Source organism: Bufo gargarizans, chromosome 1 (genome assembly GCF_014858855.1).
Source record: "Bufo gargarizans isolate SCDJY-AF-19 chromosome 1, ASM1485885v1, whole genome shotgun sequence".
NCBI classification, from domain to species: domain Eukaryota; kingdom Metazoa; phylum Chordata; class Amphibia; order Anura; family Bufonidae; genus Bufo; species Bufo gargarizans.
The window spans coordinates 279,288,344-279,312,139 of record NC_058080.1 but is presented as its reverse complement, the minus strand read 5'-3'; the positions used below and the strand labels follow the sequence as shown (position 1 = coordinate 279,312,139).

At 50.4% G+C, this 23,796-nt stretch overlaps 2 protein-coding genes across 3 annotated transcripts in view; both read left to right on the top strand.

Moving 5' to 3' along the window:
- The first annotated feature begins 1,241 nt into the window (after positions 1-1,241).
- On the top strand, positions 1,242-14,880 carry LOC122926555 (radial spoke head 1 homolog). Of its 2 annotated transcripts, XM_044277961.1 has the most exons (10): positions 1,242-1,517; positions 9,472-9,585; positions 9,657-9,762; positions 9,860-9,950; positions 10,121-10,256; positions 10,572-10,643; positions 12,030-12,131; positions 13,266-13,386; positions 13,517-13,819; positions 14,463-14,880. In XM_044277961.1, exons 1-10 carry the CDS (start codon positions 1,467-1,469, stop codon positions 14,471-14,473), a joined length of 1,107 nt encoding a protein of 368 aa, XP_044133896.1. In that variant the 5' UTR covers positions 1,242-1,466; the 3' UTR covers positions 14,474-14,880. The 2 variants fall into 2 exon arrangements, with proteins under 2 accessions (XP_044133896.1, XP_044133903.1); XM_044277968.1 differs by lacking the exon at positions 12,030-12,131.
- Positions 14,881-15,263: 383 nt separating this feature from the next.
- The window catches only part of ART1 (ADP-ribosyltransferase 1), a 47,878-nt gene continuing 39,345 nt past the window's right edge, over positions 15,264-23,796 (top strand). Inside the window, exon 1 of the mRNA XM_044277937.1 lies at positions 15,264-15,330. The gene's annotated coding sequence lies outside the window, so the exon portion shown is untranslated. The remainder of the gene's footprint in view (positions 15,331-23,796) is intronic.

The window sequence follows — 23,796 nt, the reverse complement described above, 5'->3', positions numbered from 1 at the left end:
GAGAGGACACTAATGACTGTGACACACGGGGAGATGAGGGAACACTAATGACTGACACACAGGGAGATGAGGGGACACTAATAACTGTGACACACGGGGAGATGAGGGGTCACTAATGACTGTGACACACGGGGAGATGAGGGGTCACTAATGACTGTGACACACGGGGAGATGAGGGGACACTAATAACTGTGACACACGGGGAGATGAGGGGACACTAATGACTGTGACACACGGGGAGATGAGGGGACACTAATGACTGTGACACACGGGGAGATGAAGGGACACTAATGACTGTGACACACAGGGAGATGAGGGGACACTAATAACTGTGACACACGGGGAGATGAGGGGACACTAATGACTGACACACGGGGAGATGAGGGGACACTAATAACTGTGACACACGGGGAGATGAGGGGACACTAATGACTGACACACGGGGAGATGAGGGGACACTAATAACTGTGACACACGGGGAGATGAGGGGACACTAATGACTGTGACACAGGGGGAGATGAGAGGACACTAATGACTGCGACACACAGATAGATGAGAGGACACTAATGACTGTGACACACGGGGAGATGAGGGGACACTAATGACTGTGACACAGGGGGAGATAAGAGGACACTAATGACTGACACACAGGGAGATGAGGGGACACTAATGACTGTGACACACAGGGAGATGAGGGGACACTAATGACTGACACACGGGGAGATGAGGGGACACTAATGACTGTGACACACAGGGAGATGAGAGGACACTAATGACTGACACACAGGGAGATGAGGGGACACTAATGACTGTGACACACAGGGAGATGAGGGGACACTAATGACTGACACACGGGGAGATGAGGGGACACTAATGACTGTGACACACGGGGAGATGAGGGGACACTAATGACTGACACACAGGGAGATGAGGGGACACTAATGACTGTGACATACAGGGAGATGAGGGGACACTAATGACTGACACACAGATAGATGAGGGGACACTAATAACTGTGACACACAGATAGATGAGAGGACACTAATGACTGACACACGGGGAGATGAGGGGTCACTAATGACTGACACACAAGGAGATGAGGGGACACTAATGACTGTGACACACAAGGAGATGAGGGGACACTAATAACTGTGACACAGGGGGAGATGAGAGGACACTAATGACTGACACAGGCTTAATACAGTTTGGTTCTGCCCTTTACAAAGATGGCCACTCAGCAATCATGTGACTTTATCACCATAGAAACCACAGGCGCCGTTTGGCGGCACTGATCTCTATGGATACTGGACGCGTCTCCTTGGTAACGGAGGCTGTAGCTACAGGAAGAGCGCGTGGCCCGAACCCTCGGCAGACAGCACCGGAGAGCGGCGGATCCCGGCACACACTGAGTAGACCGGACACAGCGCCGCCGTATACCGGATATCTTCCGTGCAGCCTCATCAGACATGTCAGACCTGGGCTCCGATTTTGAGGAGGACGCTGTGCCCGACCTGGGGGTGAGATACAGAGGCTGTACAGGTGTACAGCGGTGTCTGGATTATTAGGTGGAGGTACAGGGGGTGTCTGGATTACTAGGTGGAGGTACAGGGGTGTCTGGATTACTAGGTGGAGGTACAGGGGTGTCTGGATTACTAGGTGGAGGTACAGGGGTGTCTGGATTACTAGGTGGAGGTACAGGGGTGTCTGGATTACTAGGTGGAGGTACAGGGGTGTCTGGATTACTAGGTGGAGGTACGGGGGTGTCTGGATTACTAGGTGGGGGTACAGCGGTGTCTGGATTACTAGGTGGAGGTACAGGGGTGTCTGGATTATTAGGTGGAGGTACAGGGGTGTCTGGATTACTAGGTGGAGGTACAGGGGTGTCTGGATTATTAGGTGGAGGTACAGGGGTGTCTGGATTACTAGGTGGAGGTACAGGGGTGTCTGGATTATTAGGTGCAGGTACAGGGTGTCCGGATTACTAGGTGGAGGTACAGGGGTGTCTGGATTACTAGGTGGAGGTACAGGGGTGTCTGGATTACTAGGTGGAGGTACAAGGGGTGTCTGGATTACTAGGTGGAGGTACAGGGGTGTCTGGTTTATTAGGTGGAGGTACAGGGGTGTCTGGATTACTAGGTGGAGGTACAGGGGTGTCTGGATTACTAGGTGGAGGTACAGGGGTGTCTGGATTATTAGGTGCAGGTACAGGGTGTCCGGATTACTAGGTGGAGGTACAGGGGTGTCTGGATTATTAGGTGGAGGTACAGGGGGTGTCTGGATTACTAGGTGGAGGTACAGGGGTGTCTGGATTACTAGGTGGAGGTACAGGTGTGTCTGGATTATTAGGTGGAGGTACAGGGGTGTCTGGATTATTAGGTGGAGGTACAGGGGGTGTCTGGATTATTAGGTGGAGGTACAAGGGGTGTCTGGATTACTAGGTGGAGGTACAGAGGTGTCTGGATTACTAGGTGGAGGTACAGGGGTGTCTGTATTATTAGGTGGAGGTACATGGGTGTCTGGATTATTAGGTGGAGGTACAGGGGGTGTCTGGATTATTAGGTGGAGGTACAGGGGGTGTCTGGATTACTAGGTGGAGGTACAGGGGTGTCTGGATTATTAGGTGGAGGTACAGGGGTGTCTGGATTATTAGGTGGAGATACAGGGGTGTCTGGATTATTAGGTGGAGGTACAGGGGGTGTCTGGATTATTAGGTGGAGGTACAGCGGTGTCTGGATTACTAGGTGGAGGTACAGGGGTGTCTGGATTATTAGGTGGAGGTACAGCGGTGTCTGGATTATTAGGTGGAGGTACAGGGGTGTCTGGATTACTAGGTGGAGGTACAGGGGTGTCTGGATTACTAGGTGGAGGTAAACGGGTGTCTGGATTACTATGTGGAGGTACAGGGGTGTCTGGATTACTATGTGGAGGTACAGGGGTGTCTGGATTACTAGGTGGAGGTACAGGGGTGTCTGGATTACTAGGTGGAGGTACACGGGTGTCTGAATTACTAGGTGGAGGTACAGGGGTGTATGGATTACTAGGTGGAGGTACACGGGTGTCTGGATTACTAGGTGGAGGTACAGGGGTGTCTGGATTACTAGGTGGAGGTACAGGGGTGTCTGGATTACTAGGTGGAGGTACAGCGGTGTCTGGATTATTAGGTGGAGGTACAGGGGTGTCTGGATTACTAGGTGCAGGTACAGGGGTGTCTGGATTATAAGGGGGAGGTACAGGGGTGTCTGGATTATTAGGTGGAGGTACAGGGGTGTCTGGATTACTAGGTGGAGGTACAGGGGTGTCCGGATTATTAGGTGGAGGTACACAGGGGTGTCTGGATTATAAAGTGGAGATACAGGGGTGTCAGGATTATTAGGTGGAGGTACAGGGGTGTCTGGATTACTCGGTTGAGGTACAGGGGAGTCTGGATTACTAGGTGGAGATACAGGGGAGTCTGGATTACTAGGTGGAGGTACAGCGGTGTCTGGATTATAAGGTGGAGGTACAGGGGTGTCTGGATTACTAGGTGGAGATACAGGGGTGTCTGGATTATAAGGTGGAGGTACAGGGGTGTCTGGATTATTAGGTGGAGGTAAAGGGGTGTCCGGATTACTAGGTGGAGGTACAGGGGTGTCCGGATTACTAGGTGGAGGTACAGGGGTGTCAGGATCATTAGGTGGAGGTACAGGGGTGTCTGGATTACTAGGTGGTGGTACAGGGGTGTCTGGATTACTAGGTGGAGGTACAGCGGTGTCTGGATTACTAGGTGGAGGTACAGGGGTGTCTGGATTATTAGGTGGAGGTACAGGGGTGTCTGTATTATCAAGTGGAGGTACAGGGGTGTCTGGATTACTAGGTGGAGGTGCAGAGGTGTCTGGATTACTAGGTGGAGGTACAGGGGTGTCTGGATTACTAGGTGGAGGTACAGGGGTGTCTGGATTACTAGGTGGAGGTACAGGGGTGTCTGGATTACTAGGTGGAGGTACAGGGGTGTCTGGATTATTAGGTGGGGGTACAGGGGTGTCTGGATTACTAGGTGGAGGTACAGGGGTGTCTGGATTATTAGGTGGAGGTACAAGGGTGTCTGGATTACTAGGTGGAGGTACAGGGGTGTCTGGATTACTAGGTGGAGGTACAGGGGTGTCTGGATTATTAGGTGGAGGTACAGGGGGTGTCTGGATTACTAGGTGGAGGTACAGGGGTGTCTGGATTACTAGGTGGAGGTACAGGTGTGTCTGGATTATTAGGTGGAGGTACAGGGGTGTCTGGATTATTAGGTGGAGGTACAGGGGGTGTCTGGATTATTAGGTGGAGGTACAAGGGGTGTCTGGATTACTAGGTGGAGGTACAGGGGTGTCTGTATTATTAGGTGGAGGTACAGGGGTGTCTGTATTACTAGGTGGAGGTACAGAGGTGTCTGGATTACTAGGTGGAGGTACAGGGGTGTCTGTATTATTAGGTGGAGGTACATGGGTGTCTGGATTATTAGGTGGAGGTACAGGGGGTGTCTGGATTATTAGGTGGAGGTACAGGGGGTGTCTGGATTACTAGGTGGAGGTACAGGGGTGTCTGGATTATTAGGTGGAGGTACAGGGGTGTCTGGATTATTAGGTGGAGGTACAGGGGTGTCTGGATTATTAGGTGGAGGTACAGGGGGTGTCTGGATTATTAGGTGGAGGTACAGCGGTGTCTGGATTACTAGGTGGAGGTACAGGGGTGTCTGGATTATTAGGTGGAGGTACAGCGGTGTCTGGATTATTAGGTGGAGGTACAGGGGTGTCTGGATTACTAGGTGGAGGTACAGGGGTGTCTGGATTACTAGGTGGAGGTAAACGGGTGTCTGGATTACTATGTGGAGGTACAGGGGTGTCTGGATTACTATGTGGAGGTACAGGGGTGTCTGGATTACTAGGTGGAGGTACAGGGGTGTCTGGATTACTAGGTGGAGGTACACGGGTGTCTGAATTACTAGGTGGAGGTACAGGGGTGTATAGATTACTAGGTGGAGGTACACGGGTGTCTGGATTACTAGGTGGAGGTACAGGGGTGTCTGGATTACTAGGTGGAGGTACAGGGGTGTCTGGATTACTAGGTGGAGGTACAGCGGTGTCTGGATTATTAGGTGGAGGTACAGGGGTGTCTGGATTACTAGGTGCAGGTACAGGGGTGTCTGGATTATAAAGGGGAGGTACAGGGGTGTCTGGATTATTAGGTGGAGGTACAGGGGTGTCTGGATTACTAGGTGGAGGTACAGGGGTGTCCGGATTATTAGGTGGAGGTACACAGGGGTGTCTGGATTATAAAGTGGAGATACAGGGGTGTCAGGATTATTAGGTGGAGGTACAGGGGTGTCTGGATTACTCGGTTGAGGTACAGGGGAGTCTGGATTACTAGGTGGAGATACAGGGGAGTCTGGATTACTAGGTGGAGGTACAGCGGTGTCTGGATTATAAGGTGGAGGTACAGGGGTGTCTGGATTACTAGGTGGAGATACAGGGGTGTCTGGATTATAAGGTGGAGGTACAGGGGTGTCTGGATTATTAGGTGGAGGTATAGGGGTGTCCGGATTACTAGGTGGAGGTACAGGGGTGTCAGGATTACTAGGTGGAGGTACAGGGGTGTCAGGATCATTAGGTGGAGGTACAGGGGTGTCTGGATTACTAGGTGGTGGTACAGGGGTGTCTGGATTACTAGGTGGAGGTACAGCGGTGTCTGGATTACTAGGTGGAGGTACAGGGGTGTCTGGATTATTAGGTGGAGGTACAGGGGTGTCTGGATTATCAAGTGGAGGTACAGGGGTGTCTGGATTACTAGGTGGAGGTGCAGAGGTGTCTGGATTACTAGGTGGAGGTACAGGGGTGTCTGGATTACTAGGTGGAGGTACAGGGGTGTCTGGATTACTAGGTGGAGGTACAGGGGTGTCTGGATTACTAGGTGGAGGTACAGGGGTGTCTGGATTATTAGGTGGGGGTACAGGGGTGTCTGGATTACTAGGTGGAGGTACAGGGGTTTCTGGATTATTAGGTGGAGGTACAAGGGTGTCTGGATTACTAGGTGGAGGTACAGGGGTGTCTGGATTACTAGGTGGAGGTACAGGGGTGTCTGGATTATTAGGTGGAGGTACAGGGGTGTCAGGATCATTAGGTGGAGGTACAGGGGTGTCTGGATTACTAGGTGGAGGTACAGGGGTGTCTGGATTACTAGGTGGAGGTACAGGGGTGTCTGGATTATTAGGTGGAGGTACAGGGGTGTCTGGATTATTAGGTGGAGGTACAGGGGTGTCTGGATTACTAGGTGGAGGTACAGCGGTGTCTGGATTACTAGGTGGAGGTACAGGGGTGTCTGGATTATTAGGTGGAGGTACAGGGGTGTCTGGATTACTAGGTGGAGGTACAGGGGTGTCTGGATTATTAGGTGGGGGTACAGGGGTGTCTGGATTATTAGGTGGAGGTACAGGGGTGTCTGGATTACTAGGTGGAGGTACAGGGGTTTCAGGATCATTAGGTGGAGGTACAGGGGTGTCTGGATTACTAGGTGCAGGTACAGCGGTGTCTGGATTACTCGGTGGAGGTACAGGGGAGTCTGGATTACTAGGTGGAGGTACAGGGGAGTCTGGATTACTAGGTGGAGATACAGGGGAGTCTGGATTACTAGGTGGAGGTACAGCGGTGTCTGGATTATAAAGTGGAGGTACAGGGGTGTCTTGATTACTAGGTGGAGATACAGGGGTGTCTGGATTATAAGGTGGAGGTACAGGGGTGTCTGGATTACTAGGTGGAGGTACAGGGGTGTCTGGATTATTAGGTGGAGGTACAGGGGTGTCTGGATTACTAGGTGGAGGTACAGGGGTGTCTGGATTATTAGGTGGAGGTACAGGGGGTGTCTGGATTACTAGGTGGAGGTACAGGGGTGTCTGGATTATTAGGTGGAGGTACAGGGGTTGTCTGGATTATTAGGTGGAGGTACAGGGGTGTCTGGATTACTAGGTGGAGGTACAGGGGTGTCTGGATGGCAGCGGTGGTCATGACTCAGTATAGATGGCGGCAGTGGTCAGGACTCAGTATAGATGGCGGCAGTGGTCAGGACTCAGTATAGATGGCGGCAGTGGTCAGGACTCAGTAGAGATGGCGGCAGAGGTCAGGACTCAGTAGAGATGGCGGCAGAGGTCAGGACTCAGTATAGATGGCGGCACTGGTCAGCACTCCAGTATAGATGTCGGCAGGGGTCAGCACTCAGTATAGATGGCGGCAGCGGTCAGGACTCAGTATAGATGGCGGCAGCGGTTAGGACTCAGTATAGATGGCGGCAGTGGTCAGCACTCCAGTATAGATGGCGGCAGTGGTCAGCACTCAGTATAGATGGCGGCAGCGGTCAGGACTCAGTATAGATGGCGGCAGCGGTTAGGACTCAGTATAGATGGCGGCAGTGGTCAGCACTCCAGTATAGATGGCGGCAGTGGTCAGCACTCAGTATAGATGGCGGCAGTGGTCAGCACTCAGTATAGATGGCGGCAGCGGTCAGGTCTCAGTATAGATGGCGGCAGTGGTCAGGACTCAGTGTAGATGGCGGCAGCGGTCAGGACTCAGTATAGATGGCGGCAGCGGTCAGGACTCAGTATAGATGGCGGCAGCGGTTAGGACTCAGTATAGATGGCGGCAGTGGTCAGCACTCCAGTATAGATGGCGGCAGTGGTCAGCACTCAGTATAGATGGCGGCAGCGGTCAGGACTCAGTATAGATGGCGGCAGCGGTTAGGACTCAGTATAGATGGCGGCAGTGGTCAGCACTCCAGTATAGATGGCGGCAGTGGTCAGCACTCAGTATAGATGGCGGCAGTGGTCAGCACTCAGTATAGATGGCGGCAGCGGTCAGGTCTCAGTATAGATGGCGGCAGTGGTCAGGACTCAGTGTAGATGGCGGCAGCGGTCAGGACTCAGTATAGATGGCGGCAGCGGTCAGGACTCAGTATAGATGGCGGCAGCGGTCAGGACTCAGTATAGATGGCGGCAGTGGTCAGGACTCAGTATAGATGGCGGCAGTGGTCAGGACTCAGTACAGATGGCGGCAGTGGTCAGGACTCAGTGTAGATGGCGGCAGTGGTCAGGACTCAGTGTAGATGGCGGCAGTGGTCAGGACTCAGTAGAGATGGCGGCAGCGGTCAGGACTCAGTATAGATGGCGGCAGTGGTCAGGACTCAGTATAGATGGCGGCAGTGGTCAGGACTCAGTATAGATGGCGGCAGTGGTCAGGACTCAGTATAGATGGCGGCAGCGGTCAGGACTCAGTATAGATGGCGGCAGCGGTCAGGACTCAGTAGAGATGGCGGCAGTGGTCAGGACTCAGTATAGATGGCGGCAGTGGTCAGGACTCAGTATAGATGGCGGCAGTGGAGTGGTCAGGACTCAGTATAGATGGCGGCAGTGGTCAGGACTCAGTAGAGATGGCGGCAGTGGTCAGGTCTCAGTATAGATGGCGGCAGTGGTCAGGACTCAGTATAGATGGCGGCAGTGTTCAGGTCTCAGTATAGATGGCGGCAGTGTTCAGGTCTCAGTATAGATGGCGGCAGTGGTCAGGACTCAGTGTAGATGGCGGCAGTGGTCAGGACTCAGTGTAGATGGCGGCAGTGGTCAGGACTCAGTATAGATGGCGGCAGTGGTCAGGTCTCAGTATAGATGGCGGCAGTGGTCAGGACTCAGTATAGATGGCGGCAGCGGTCAGGACTCAGTGTAGATGGCGGCAGTGGTCAGGACTCAGTATAGATGGCGGCAGCGGTCAGGACTCAGTATAGATGGCGGCAGCGGTCAGGACTCAGTATAGATGGCGGCAGTGGTCAGGACTCAGTATAGATGGCGGCAGCGGTCAGGTCTCAGTATAGATGGCGGCAGTCGTCAGGTCTCAGTATAGATGGCGGCAGCGGTCAGGTCTCAGTATAGATGGCGGCAGTCGTCAGGTCTCAGTATAGATGGCGGCAGTCGTCAGGTCTCAGTATAGATGGCGGCAGTGGTCAGGACTCAGTATAGATGGCGGCAGCGGTCAGGACTCAGTATAGATGGCGGCAGCGGTCAGGACTCAGTATAGATGGCGGCAGCGGTCAGGACTCAGTGTAGATGGCGGCAGTGGTCAGGACTCAGTATAGATGGCGGCAGTGGTCAGGTCTCAGTATAGATGGCGGCAGTGGTCAGGACTCAGTATAGATGGCGGCAGCGGTCAGGACTCAGTATAGATGGCGGCAGCGGTCAGGACTCAGTGTAGATGGCGGCAGTGGTCAGGTCTCAGTATAGATGGCGGCAGCGGTCAGGACTCAGTATAGATGGCGGCAGCGGTCAGGACTCAGTATAGATGGCGGCAGTGGTCAGGACTCAGTATAGATGGCGGCAGCGGTCAGGACTCAGTGTAGATGGCGGCAGTGGTCAGGACTCAGTATAGATGGCGGCAGTGGTCAGGACTCAGTGTCGCCCCCTTTCTCCCTCCGCAGTATTATGAAGGGGAGAAGAATGAGGCCGGGGAGAGACACGGACAAGGTAAAGCGCGGCTTCCGAATGGAGACACGTATGACGGGATGTATGAGAACGGGCGGCGGCACGGTCAGGTGAGCACATTAGCCCCGCCCCCGGTATGGAAGCGGTGTGATCGGCCGCCACTCACGCTGCTTCTCCGCAGGGGACGTACCGCTTCAAGAACGGCGCACGCTACGTGGGAGAATACTACCAGAACCGCAAGCACGGCGGGGGCACCTTTATGTACCCGGACGGATCCCGATATGAAGGTAACGCCCATCACACTCCCGGCTGCTGCAGAACCTCTTAGTGCAGGAGCATGGCACCACCGCGCTGCGGGCGCTAACACTGCTTCTCCTCTTCCAGGTGACTGGGTGGATGACCAGCGACAAGGCCAGGGCGTGTATACTTATGCCAACGGGGACACCTACAGCGGGGACTGGTATGCCCATCAGAGGTAGGCAGCTCAGCGGGGGCAGGGCCCGGGCGTCCGATGGGGGAGTCCTGTGTGAACAGATCCCTGCATGCACCTGCAGTACCTTCTGTCACCACAGATCCCTCATAGACCCCAATGCAACAGCGCCCCCCTGAAAGCTGTGTGTCTCATATGAAGGGTCTTCTCGGCAGGCACGGGCAGGGGGTCTACACCTACGCGGACACCGGCTCCAGGTACATGGGCACCTGGGTGAACGGGAAACAGGAGGGCGCCGGAGAGCTCGTCCATCACAACCACCGCTACCAGGGGAAGTTCTCCAACAACACGGTGAGGAGACGTCCACTACAAAGATCGTGCTGTCAGTGAATAGAAACCGAGGCCGAGAACCTGTACAAGCCTGATACTTTACACAGCTGAGGGTTTGTTACTGTGTGTCAGTGTAAATGATGCTGAGCTTCAGGCTGATGGTTTTTACTCGCACTGACACACTGTAACAAGCTGTCAGCTTGTTTTTCCGGTGTTGAAAAAAGTTTAATATTTTGGCACAAAACTGGCGAAAGTGCCGTAATAAGCTCCTCCCACAGTCACATTGGGGGCGGGGTCTGCAGCGGCATGGCTGATCTCTCCCTGTCTTCTCCGCAGATCCTGGGTCCGGGGAAGTACGTTTTTGACATCGGCTGCGAACAACATGGATCATACGTGCAGGCAGAGCAGGTGAGCGCAGAGCAGGCATCACTATCCCAGCACAGATACTCCTCATCCGCTGGGCAGAGCTGGTCTTAAGGGCCCACTCAGACGGCCATATGAACGGGTCCGCGCGGGCGTGGACCTATTCATTTCAATGTGGACACGTGGTTCTGTTCCACGGCCCCGCGGAGAGGGGAGAGCCTGTCCTGGTATGTCCGCAGACAGGGGTAGGCATTTTCTATTATGGTTGCGGCCATGTGCGGTCCGCCAAACACTGAGTGAGGCCTCTGAGCAGCAGCCCAACTCTCAGCAACATACTGACTCACTCCAGTCACACCCAGAGCTGCATTTGCAATTCTATTGTTACATTACACCATATGCTCCAGTCACATCCAGAGCTGTAGTCACTGTCCTGCTGTTACATCGCATCATATGCTAGGCCCCTTTCACACGGGCGAGTATTCCGCGCGGATGCGATGCGTGAGGTGAACGTATTGCGCCCGCACTGAATCCTGACCCATTCATTCCTATGGGGCTGTTCACATGAGCGGTGATTTTCACGCGGCATGTTCTATATTGTGCGTTGCGGTGCGATAATCCACGCAACGCAGGCCCCATAGAAATGAATGGGGTTGCGTGAAAATTGCAAGCAAGTGCGGATGCGGTGCGATTTTCACGCACGGTTGCTAGGAGACGATCGGTATGGAGACCCGATCACTATTATTTCCCCTTATAACATGGTTATAAGGGAAAATAATAGCATTCTGAATACAGACTGCATAGTACAATAGCGCTGGAGGGGTTAAAAAAATAAAAAATAATTTAACTCACCTTAATCCACTTGCTCGCGTAGCCCGGCATGTCTTCTGTGCTCTGTGCAGGAAAAGGACCTGTGGTGACGTCACTCCAGTCATCACATGGTCCGTCACACTTTTACCATGGTGATGGATCATGTGATGGACCATGTGATGACATGAGTGACGTCACCACAGGTCCTGTTCCTGCACACAGCATAGAAGACAGACAGAAGGAGATGCCGGCTGCGCGATCAAGTGGATTGAGTTAAATTATTTATTTATTTATTTTTAACCCCTCCAGCGCTATTGTACTATGCATTCTGGGTACCAAACATGCCGATTTTTCTCACGCGAGTGCAAAACGCATTACAATGTTTTGCACTCGCACGGAAAAATCGTGCGTGTTCCTGCAATGCACCCGCACCTTTTCCCGCAACGCCCGTCTGAAAGGGGCCTTATGCTCCAGTCACATGTATCCCTGCAGCTCTGGATGTGACTGGAGAATAGGGCGTGGGGGTGCGTCGGGGGAGGGGGATCAGTCGCTGCAGTCTGCGGCTCCTGTCTTGTAATGTTTTATGATTGTCCTCCATTAACAAGTCTGCACCTTGTGTTAAAGCCACAGCAGCCGCCGCACCCCGGCCGGGGGAGAGCAGGGGGCCCCTCCAAGGACCCCCCTGTAATCAAGGGCTTTGTGCTGAACGCCCCCGCGGAAGTCCAGGTCCTGGCCGGCTTGATGTGCAGTGTGTGTACATTGTGTGCAGTGTGTGTGCAGTGTGTGTACATTGTGTGCAGTGTGTGTACATTGTGTGCAGTGTGTGTACATTGTGTGCAGTGTGTGTATATTGTGTGCAGTGTGTGTATATTGTGTGCAGTGTGTGTGCAGTGTCTATATTGTGTGCAGTGTCTGTATTATGTACAGTGCGTTTACATTGTGTACATTGTGTGCAGTGTGTGTATATTGTGTGCAGTGTGTGTACATTGTGTGCAGTGTGTGTACATTGTGTGCAGTGTGCGTGCAGTGTGTGTACATTGTGCAGTGCGTGTACATTGTGTGCAGTGTGTGTACATTGTGCAGTGCGTGTACATTGTGTGCAGTGTGTGTGCAGTGTGTGTACATTGTGTGCAGTGTGTACATTGTGTGCAGTGTGTGTACATATTGTGTGCAGTGTGTGTACATTGTGTGCAGTGCGTGTGCATTGTGTGCAGTGCGTGTACATTGTGTGCAGTGTGTGTGCAGTGTGTGTACATTGTGCAGTGCGTGTACATTGTGTGCAGTGTGTGTACATTGTGTGCAGTGTGTGCAGTGCGTGTGCATTGTGCAGTGCGTGTACATTGTGTGCAGTGTGTGTACATTGTGTGCAGTGTGTGTACATTGTGCAGTGTGTGTGCAGTGTGTGTACATTGTGCAGTGTGTGTACATTGTGTGCAGTGTGTGTACATTGTGTGCAGTGTGTGTACATTGTGTGCAGTGTGTGTACATTGTGTGCAGTGTGTGTACATTGTGTGCAGTGTGTGTACATTGTGTGCAGTGTGAGTACATTGTGCAGTGCGTGTACATTGTCTGCAGTGTGTGTATATTGTGTGTACATTGTGTGTGCAGTGTGTGTACATTGTGTGCAGTGTGTGTATATTGTGTGCAGTGTGTGTACATTGTGTGCAGTGCGTTTACATTGTGTACATTGTGTGCAGTGTGCAGTTCATAGAGTGCAGTGCATGCTGGGGATGGATTGCAGCTGGGCCCCTACACCCGGGTGCCACACATAAAGCTTCGCCGCAGGGTGCTGGTGCAGACAATCCATCCTGAGGAGGGGGCAGCGGGGCGTCTCCTAATGTCCTGCTGCTCATCACACAGGAGAAGGATGACGAGGAGGAGGAGGAGCCGCTGGCGGTGCCCGTGACCCGGTGGATCCCAGAGAAGATCAGCGGCTTGACCCTGTGGTCCCCGACAGCGGAGGTGCAGCCGCCCCCACCAGGTACCCAATATCTATCCCAGGATCCCCGACCTCTGGGGCCTCCACCAATCACAGAGTCCAGGGGTCTGTGAGGTCCCAGAGGTTCACCCCACCAGTTAGCGACAACTTGATTAATCCAGTCTCCTTCTAGTGGTTGGAGACCCAGCAGAGGTGACGGCATCTGACGCCGCTGCTCTGGACACCGCTGCTCTGGACACCGCTGCTCTGGACGCCGCTGCTCTGGACGCCGCTGCTCAGGACACCGCTGCTCAGGACACCACTGCCCAGGACGCCGCTGCTCAGGATGCCGCTGCTCAGGACGCCGCTGCTCATCACCAGAACGCAGAGACCACCAAGGCCCCGGCCCAGGAAGAGTCACCGAATCGAATCACTGCCGAGGCCGAACCGCAAATACCTGACAGCGCCAGAGGCGGCGACACTGCGCGGGACGAAGGTGAGAGGTCAGGTGACCAGCATTAACCCCTCAGCGACACATACGGTAAATGTACAGTGTGCAGTGAGGCTGGCGCTCTGCTGCAGTGTGACGTAGACAGATCCCAGCCGCTTAACCCAGTGGATGCTGTAACAAATTGTGGTCATGGCATCTGGGTGGTTAGTAGAGGGATGGGCTTCCTTGACCACCCTGTCTACACCACCCCACACCATCAATTGTTGGGTTTCCATGGCAGCCGTCGGCCTTATTGCGCTCCCCTGGTCCGCCATCTTTGGGCCACGTCAGAGAGGCTGGTAGTGCGGGATACAAAGGGTGGGACAGGACATGGCATCTACAGTGATGGGAGCGCTGTGCTTGCTCTGAGGTTACCATGGTAATGTTTACACCATGGACTTTCTGTCATGTGATCACCACTCATAGGAACTAACCTGGAGGTCACATGACAGGAAGTCCAGGAAAACATTTATGTGGTAATGCTGCTATGGCAACCCCAGAGCAAGCGCAATACATAGATGGCTACAGCTCAGAAGTGAGAAGGGGGGGAAGAGACTAGAAAGGGTCAGGACTTTTAGGAATACAGTATGGTTGGGCCCTATGTGGCCCCTGCACATGAAGCCCTTGTGCTGATGATTTTCTCTTGCAGACGCCAATTAACACAATGAGAGACGGGAAGGAGACCGAGGAACATCTGCATCCTCCAGCATGGACCCAACCACCCAGAAGAACACGGACACCACCGCCCACAGGAGCCCGAGCCAGACCCCAGCGCCTAGAGGTACCTGGAGCCCAGCGCCCAGAGGAGTCCACGCTGGAGCCCACCACCCAGAGGAGTCCACGCTGGAGCCCACCACCCAGAGGAGTCCACGCTGGAGCCCACCACCCAGAGGAGTCCACGCTGGAGCCCACCACCCAGAGGAGCCCAAGCGGGAGCCCACCACCCAGAGGAGTCCACACTGGAGCCCAGCACCAAGAGAAGCCCAAGCTGGAGCCCACCACCAAGAGAAGCCCAAGCTGCAGCAGCTTCTACACAACTTGCTCACTAATAAACTGTGTTCACCCCAGATGTGGCCTGTGGTCATTACTGCCTGTAGGCACAGAATACGGTATATCCCCCTCACACCAGAACCTGCGGTATAGAGGGGGGCCCCGCAGAGAGGACTCCTGTATACCCTGAGTGCGATAAAGATAGGTAGATAGTCACGGATTGATGTGTATCCTTCTCTAGGAGGTTCTGCAGCAGTTGGGTCTTAGATGACGCCATTCTCCAGCTACGATACGGTCGGGAGCTCCTCCCGGTCTTATAATTTACGTGTGCGTTACACCCCGTGTGCCCCCTATGATTTATTTGGGGGGACCCGTCCATCGGCTCGCTCTGTCTGGATTATTACAGATCCTGCCTGACAGTTGTCGTCTTCCTGCTTCTATATTAAGAACAGGCTGTCAGGCTTCTTAAATATCCATGCCAGGGTCGGGCGTCACAGCAGCTGAGGGGCTCCGGAGCCGGACAGCAGGTAAACATGAGTCTGTGTGGCCCCCTGTGCAGCAGACGGGCCCCGAATCAGGTACTACACTATCAGAGGTTTATGCTCAGGGCCTGCAGGAACAAATGCAAGTGATCAGAGCGGTCTGTTCACCCCAACCATGTACAGTGAGGCTGTAGTAGTCAGGGGCCCGTAGCCTCTAATGCTGGGGGCCCAGATCACTTACAGGCCACCTGTATGTGGAGGTGGGGGGATGGTAGCAACACAAACTTCACCAGTTATATCTCCTCCATCCAACTCTAACTTACTGACACAACAGCAATGAGAAAGATAAATGATGAGAAGAGTAGTACTTAAAATACTAGAAGATGCATGATTAAAGCTATAAACCCAGGGATGCAGTACTTGGAGGAGGGGTCCTATTACCTATAAACCACCACAAAGTAATTCAGGAAGAAACAATACCCTTTCTTAGTACGGCGCCCCCTAGTGTTCAGTAACACACATAGTATGGCGTCCCCTGGTGTTCAGTTACTTACATGGTATGGCGCCCCCTGGTGTTCAGTTACTTACATAGTATGACTCCATCTGGTGTTCAGTTACTTACATAGTATGACTCCACCTGGTGTTCAGTTACTTACATAGTATGGCTCCCCCTGGTGATCAGTTACTTACATAGTATGGCGCCCCCTGGTGTTCAGTTACTTACATAGTATGACTCCATCTGGTGTTCAGTTACTTACATAGTATGACTCCACCTGGTGTTCAGTTACTTACATAGTATGGCTCCCCCTGGTGATCAGTTACTTACATAGTATGGCTCCACCTGGTGTTCAGTTACTTACATAGTATGGCGCCCCCCTGGTGTTCAGTTACTTACATAGTATGGCTCCCCCTGGTGATCAGTTACTTACATAGTATGGCTCCACCTGGTGTTTAGTTTCTTACATAGTATGGCTCCACCGGAGATCAGTTACTTACATAGTATGGCACCCCCTGGTGATCAGTTACTTACATAGTATGGCTCCCCCTGGTGATCAGTTACTTACATAGTATGGCTCCACCTGGTGTTCAGTTACTTACATAGTATGACTCCCCCTGGTGTTCAGTTACTTACATAGTATGGCTCCCCCTGGTGATCAGTTACTTAAATAGTATGGATCCCCCTGGTGTTCAGTTACTTACATAGTATGGTTCCACCTGGTGATCAGTTACTTAAATAGTATGGCTCCACCTGGTGTTCAGTTACTTAAATAGTATGGCTCCACCTGGTGTTCAGTTACTTACATAGTATGGCTCCCCCTGGTCATCAGTTACTTATATAGTATGACTCCACCTGGTGTTCAGTTACTTACATAGTATGGCTCCACCTGGTGTTCATTTACTTACATAGTATGTCTCCACCTGGTGTTCAGTTACTTACATAGTATGGCTCCACCTGGTGTTTAGTTTCTTACATAGTATGGCTCCACCTGAGATCAGTTACTTACATAGTATGGCGCCCCTTGGTGATCAGTTACTTACATAGTATGGCTCCAACTGTTGTTTATTTACTTGCATAGTATGGCTCCACCTGGTGTTCAGTTACTTACATAGTATGGCTCCACCTGAGATCAGTTACTTACATAGTATGGCGCCCCCTGGTGATCAGTTACTTACATAGTATGGCTCCACCTGGTGTTCAGTTACTTACATAGTATGGCTCCACCTGGTGTTTATTTACTTACATAGTATGGCTCCACCTGGTGTTCAGTTGCTTACATAGTATGGCTCCCCCTTATGTTCAGTTACTTACATAGTATGGCTCCACCTGGTGTTCAGTTACTTACATAGTATGGCTCCACCTGGTGTTCAGTTACTTACATAGTATGGCTCCACCTGGTGTTCAGTTACTTACATAGTATGGCTCCACCTGGTGTTCAGTTACTTACATAGTATGGCTCCACCTGTTGTTTATTTACTTACATAGTATGGCTCCACCTGGTGTTCAGTTGCTTACATAGTATGGCTCCCCCTTATGTTCAGTTACTTACAAAGTATGGCTCCACCTGGTGTTCAGTTACTTACATAGTATGGCTCCACCTGGTGTTCAGTTACTTACATAGTATGGCTCCACTTGCCGATCAGTTACTTACATAGTTTGGCTCCACCTGGTGTTCAGTTACTTACATAGTATGGCTCCACCTGGTGTTCAGTTACTTACATAGTATGGCTCCACCTGGTGTTCAGTTACTTACATAGTATGGCTCCACTTGCCGATCAGTTACTTACATAGTTTGGCTCCACCTGTTGTTTATTTACTTACATAGTATGGCTCCACCTGGTGTTCAGTTGCTTACATAGTATGGCGCCCCCTGGTGATCAGTTACATAGTATGGCTCCACCTGTTGTTTATTTACTTACATAGTATGGCTCCCCCTTATGTTCAGTTACTTACATAGTATGGCTCCACCTGGTGTTCAGTTGCTTACATAGTATGGCGCCCCCTGGTGATCAGTTACATAGTATGGCTCCCCCTTATGTTCATTTACTTACATAGTATGGCTCCACCTGGTGTTCAGTTACTTACATAGTATGGCTCCCCCTGGTATTTAGTTACTTACAAAGTATGGCTCCACCTCGTGTTCAGTTGCTTGCATAGTATAGCTCCACCTGGTTTTTAGATACTTACATAGTATGGCTCCACCTGGTGTTTAGTTACTTACATAGTATGGCTCCACCTGGTGTTCAGTTACTTACATAGTATGGCGCCCCCAGGTGTTAATTTGCTTACATAGTATGGCTCTACCTGGTGTTCAGTTACTTACATAGTATGGCTCCACCTGGTGTCCAGTAACTTACATAGTATGGCTCCCCCTGGTGTTCAGTTACTTACATAGTATGTCTCCACCTGGGGATCATTTACTTATGCAGTATGACTCCACCTGGTGTTTAGTTACTTATACAGTATGGCTCCCCCTGGTGTTTAGTTACTTACATAGTATGGCTCCACCTAGTGTTCATTTACTTACATAGTATGGCGCCCCCTTGTGTTCAATTACTTACATAGATTGGCTCCTCCCGGTTTTCAGTTACTTGCATAGTATGGCTCCACCTGATGATCATATACATACATAGTATGGCTCCCCCTTGTGTTCAGTTACTTACATAGTATAGCTCCACCTAGTGTTTAATTACTTACATCGTATGGCGCCCCATGGTGATCATTTACTTACATAGTATGGCTCCACCTGGTGTTCAGTTACTTACATAGTATGTCTCCCCTTGGTAATCAGTTACTTTTGCCTCCACCTGGTGTTCAGTTACTTACATAGTATCGCTCCCCCTGGTGATCAGTTTCTTACATAGTTTGGCTCCAATTGGTGTATAGTTACTAATATAGTATGTCTCCACCTTGTGTTCAGTTACCTACAGTGTATGATGCCCCCTAGTGTTCAGTTACTTACATAGTATGGCTCCCCCTGGTGTTCAGTTACTTGCATAGTATGGCTCCACCTGGTGTTCAGTTACTTACATAGTATGGCTCCTCCTGGTGTTCAGTTACTTACATAGTATGGCTCCACCTGGTGTTCAGTTACTTACATAGTATAGCTATTCCTGGTGTTTAGTTACTTACATAGTATGGCTCCACCTAGTGTTCAGTTACTTATATAGAATAGCTCCACTTGGTGTTCAGTTACTTACAAAGTATGGCTCCAGCTAGTGTTCAGTTACTTACATAGTATGGCTCCACCTGGTGTTTAGTTTCTTGCATAGTGTGGCTCCACCTGATGTTCAGTTACTTACATAGTATGGCTCCACCTAGTGTTGAGTTACTTACATAGTATGGCTCCCCCTGGTGTTCAGTTACTTACATAGTATGTCTCCACATAGGGATCATTTACTTACGCAGTATGACTCAACCTGGTGTTCAGTTACTTATATAGTATGGCTCCACTTGGTGTTTAGTTACTTACATAGTATGGCTCCACCTGGTGTTTATTTACTTACATAGTATGGCGCCCCCTGGTGTTCAATTACTTACATAGTTTGGCTCCTCCTGGTGTTCAGTTACTTGCATAGTATGGCTCCACCTCGTGTTCAGTTACTTGCATAGTATGGCTCCACCTGGTGTTCAGTTACTTACATAGTATAGCTCCACCTGGTGTTGAGTTACTCACATAGTATGGCGCCCCCTGGTGATCATTTACTTACATAGTATGGCTCCACCTAGTGTTCAGTTATTTACATAGTATGGCTCCCCTTGGTGTTCAGTAACTTACACAGTTTGACTCCACCTGGTGTTCAGTTACTTACATAGTTTGGCTCCAATTGGTGTTTAGTTACTTACCTAGTATGGCTCCCCCTGGTGTTCAGTTACTTACATAGTATGGCTGCACCTGGTGTTCAGTTTCTTAGTGTGGCGCCCCGTAGTGTTCATTTACTTACATAGTATGGCTGCACCTGGTGTTCAGTTACTTACATAGTATCGCTCCACTTGGTGTTCAGTTACTTACATAGTATGGCTTCACCTACTGTTCAGTTACTTACATAGTGTGGCTCCACCTGGTGTTCAGTTACTTACATAGTATAGCGCCATCTGGTGTTCAGTTACTTACATTGTATGGCTCCACCTGGTGTTCAGTTACTGACTTAGTATGGCTCCACCTAGTTTTCAGTGACTTAGTTACTTACATAGTATGGCTTCACCTAGAGTTCAGTTACTTACATAGTGTGGCTCCACCTAGTGTTCAGTTACTTACATAGTATGGCTTCTCCAGGTGTTCAATTACTTACATAGTATGGCTCCACCTTGTGTTCAGTTACTTACATAGTATGAAGCTCCCTAGTGTTCAGTTACTTATATAGTATGGCTGCTCTTAGTGTTTAGTTACTTACATTGTATGGGACCACCTGGTGTTCAGTTACTTACATAGTATGGCTCCATCTGGTGTTCAGTTACTTGCATAGTATGGCTCCACCTGGTGATCAGTTACTTACATAGTATGGCTTTACCTGGTGTTCAGTTACTTACATAGTATGGCTCCCCCTGGTGTTCATTTACTTACATAGTATGGCTCCACATGCTGTTCATTTACTTACATAGTATGACACCCCCTGGTGTTCATTTACTTACATATTTTGGCTCCCTCTGGTGTTCAGTTACACAGTATGGTGCCCCCCTAGTGTTCATTAACACACATAGTATGGCTCCACCTGGTGTTTAGTTACTTACATAGTATGGCTCCATCTGGTGTTCAGTAACTTACACAGTATCGCTCCTCATGGTGTTTAGTTACTTACACAGTATATCTCCAAATGGTGTTAATTTACTTACTTAGTATGGCGCCCCCCTGGTGTTTATTTCCTTACATACTTTGGCTCATCCTGGTGTTCAGTAACTTACATAGAATGGCTCCACCTGGTGTTTAGTTACTTACATAGTATGGCTCCAGCTGGTGTTCAGTTACTTACATTCTATGGCTCCACCAGATGTTTAGTTACATGCATAGTATGGCTCCACCTGGTGGTCAGTTACTTACATAGTATGGCTCTTCCTGGTGTTCAGTTACTGACATAGTTTGGCTCCACTTGGTGTTCAGTTACTTACATTTTATGGGACTACCTGCTGTTAAGTTACTTACATATTATTATGCCTTTCCCTGGTGTTCAGTTACTTACATAGTATGGTTCCACCTGGTGTTCAGTTACTTACATAGTATGGCTCCTCCTGGTGTTCAGTTACTTACATAGTATGGCTCCCCCTGGTGTTCATATACTGACATAGTATCGCTACTCCTGGTGTTCAGTTACTTACATAGTACGGCTCCAGCTGGTGTTCAATTACTTACATTGTTTGGCTCCTCCTGGTGTTTAGTTACTTACATAGTATGGCGCCCACTAGTATTGAGTAACACACATAGTATGGCTCCTCCTGGTGTTCAGTTACTTACATAGTATGGCTCTACCTGGTGTTCAGTTACTTACATAGTATGGCTCTACCTGGTGTTCAGTTACTTACATAGTATCGCTCCTCCTGGTGTTCAGTTACTTACATAGTATCGCTCCTCCTGGTGTTCAGTTACTTAAAAAACAGATTCCAAAAAAGTTGGGACACTATACAAATCGTGAATACAAACTGAATGCAATGATGTGGAGGCGCCAACTTCTAATATTTTATTCAGAATAGAACATAAATCACGGAACAAAAGTTTAAACTGAGAAAATGTACCATTTTAAGGGAAAAATATGTTGAATCAGAATTTCATGGTGTCAACAAATCCCCAAAAAGTTGGGACAAGGCCATTTTCCCCACTGTGTGGCATCTCCCCTTCTTCTTACAACTAGGGATGAGCGAACTCGAACTGTATAGTTCGGGTTCGTACCGAATTTTGGGGTGTCCGTGACACGGACCCGAACCCGGACATTTTCGTAAAAGTCCGGGTTCGGGTTCGGTGTTCGTCGCTTTCTTCGCGCTTTTGTGACGCTTTCTTGGCGCTTTTTGAAAGGCTGCAAAGCAGCCAATCAACAAGCGTCATACTACTTGCCCCAAGAGGCCATCACAGCCATGCCTACTATTGGCATGGCTGTGATTGGCCAGAGCACCATGTGACCCAGCCTCTATTTAAGCTGGAGTCACATAGCGCCGCCCGTCACTCTGCTCTGATTAGCGTAGGGAGAGGTTGCGGCTGCGACAGTAGGGCGAGATTAGGCAGATTAACTCCTCCAAAGGACTTGATTAACTGATCGATCTGCAGCTGTGGATCATTGAGCTGCTGATCCTCAATTGCTCACTGTTTTTAGGCTGCCCAGACCGTTTGTCAGTCACATTTTTCTGGGGTGATCGGCGGCCATTTTGTGTCTTGTGGTGCGCCAGCACAAGCTGCGACCAAGTGCATTTAACCCTCAATGGTGTGGTTGTTTTTTGGCTAAAGCCTACATCAGGGTGAAGCTGTCACACCAAGTGCATTTAACCAGCAATAGTCTGTTCATTTTTTGGCCATATACAAAATCAGGGGCAAGCTGCGCCTGTCACCAAGTGCATTTAACCCTCAATGGTGTGGTTGTTTTTTGGCTAAAGCCTACATCAGGGTGAAGCTGTCACACCAAGTGCATTTAACCAGCAATAGTCTGTTCATTTTTTGGCCATATACTAAATCAGGGGCAAGCTGCGCCTGTCACCAAGTGCATTTAACCCTCAATGGTGTGGTTGTTTTTTGGCTAAAGCCTACATCAGGGTGAAGCTGTCACACCAAGTGCATTTAACCAGCAATAGTCTGTTTATTTTTTGGCCATATCCCAGTCTAATTCTGTCACTAAATCCATACCGGTCACCCAGCGCCTAAATACTAGGCCTCAAATTTATATCCCGCTAAATCTGTCCTTAGTGCTGTAGCTGGGCGAGTTATTTAGTGTCCGTTCAAGCACATTTCTTGTTCTGGGTTGAAGTACAATTCCCAATTTAGCAATTTCATAATTTAGTGGTTTCTGCTATATCAGAGCTATTTGAAATCTATCCCTAAAAGGGTAGATCATATTGAAGGTGCACATTGGGTCATTCAGAATAACTTCACACACACGCTTCTGTGCATTTCCAAGTCTAATTCTGTCACTAAACCCATACCTGTCACCCAGCGCCTAAATACTAGGCCTCAAATTTATATCCCGCTGAATTTGAATACAATACATTGGGCCAAATAATATATTTGTTGTTGTGGTGAACCATAACAATGAGAAAAACATCTAGTAAGGGACGCGGACGTGGACATGGTCGTGGTGGTGTTAGTGGACCCTCTGGTGCTGGGAGAGGACGTGGCCGTTCTGCCACATCCACACGTCCTAGTGTACCAACTACCTCAGGTCCCAGTAGCCGCCAGAATTTACAGCGATATATGGTGGGGCCCAATGCCGTTCTAAGGATGGTAAGGCCTGAGCAGGTACAGGCATTAGTCAATTGGGTGGCCGACAGTGGATCCAGCACGTTCACATTATCTCCCACCCAGTCTTCTGCAGAAAGCGCACAGATGGCGCCTGAAAACCAACCCCATCAGTCTGTCACATCACCCCCATGCATACCAGGGAAACTGTCTCAGCCTCAAGTTATGCAGCAGTCTCTTATGCTGTTTGAAGACTCCGCTGGCAGGGTTTCCCAAGGGCATCCACCTAGCCCTTCCCCAGCGGTGGAAGACATAGAATGCACTGACGCACAACCACTTATGTTTCCTGATGATGAGGACATGGGAATACCACCTCAGCATGTCTCTGATGATGACGAAACACAGGTGCCAACTGCTGCGTCTTTCTGCAGTGTGCAGACTGAACAGGAGGTCAGGGATCAAGACTGGGTGGAAGACGATGCAGGGGACGATGAGGTCCTAGACCCCACATGGAATGAAGGTCGTGCCACTGACTTTCACAGTTCGGAGGAAGAGGCAGTGGTGAGACCGAGCCAACAGCGTAGCAAAAGAGGGAGCAGTGGGCAAAAGCAGAACACCCGCCGCCAAGAGACTCCGCCTG

Excerpts from the sequence above, each read along its gene's own strand:
- LOC122926555 (XM_044277961.1), top strand. The coding sequence starts at position 1,467 with ATGTCAGACCTGGGCTCCGATTTTGAGGAGGACGCTGTGCCCGACCTG. Across the intron at positions 9,951-10,120 it reads GACTGGTATGCCCATCAGAG|GCACGGGCAGGGGGTCTACA; the intron begins GTAGGCAGCTCA and ends TCTTCTCGGCAG. Across the intron at positions 13,387-13,516 it reads GGTGCAGCCGCCCCCACCAG|TGGTTGGAGACCCAGCAGAG; the intron begins GTACCCAATATC and ends GTCTCCTTCTAG.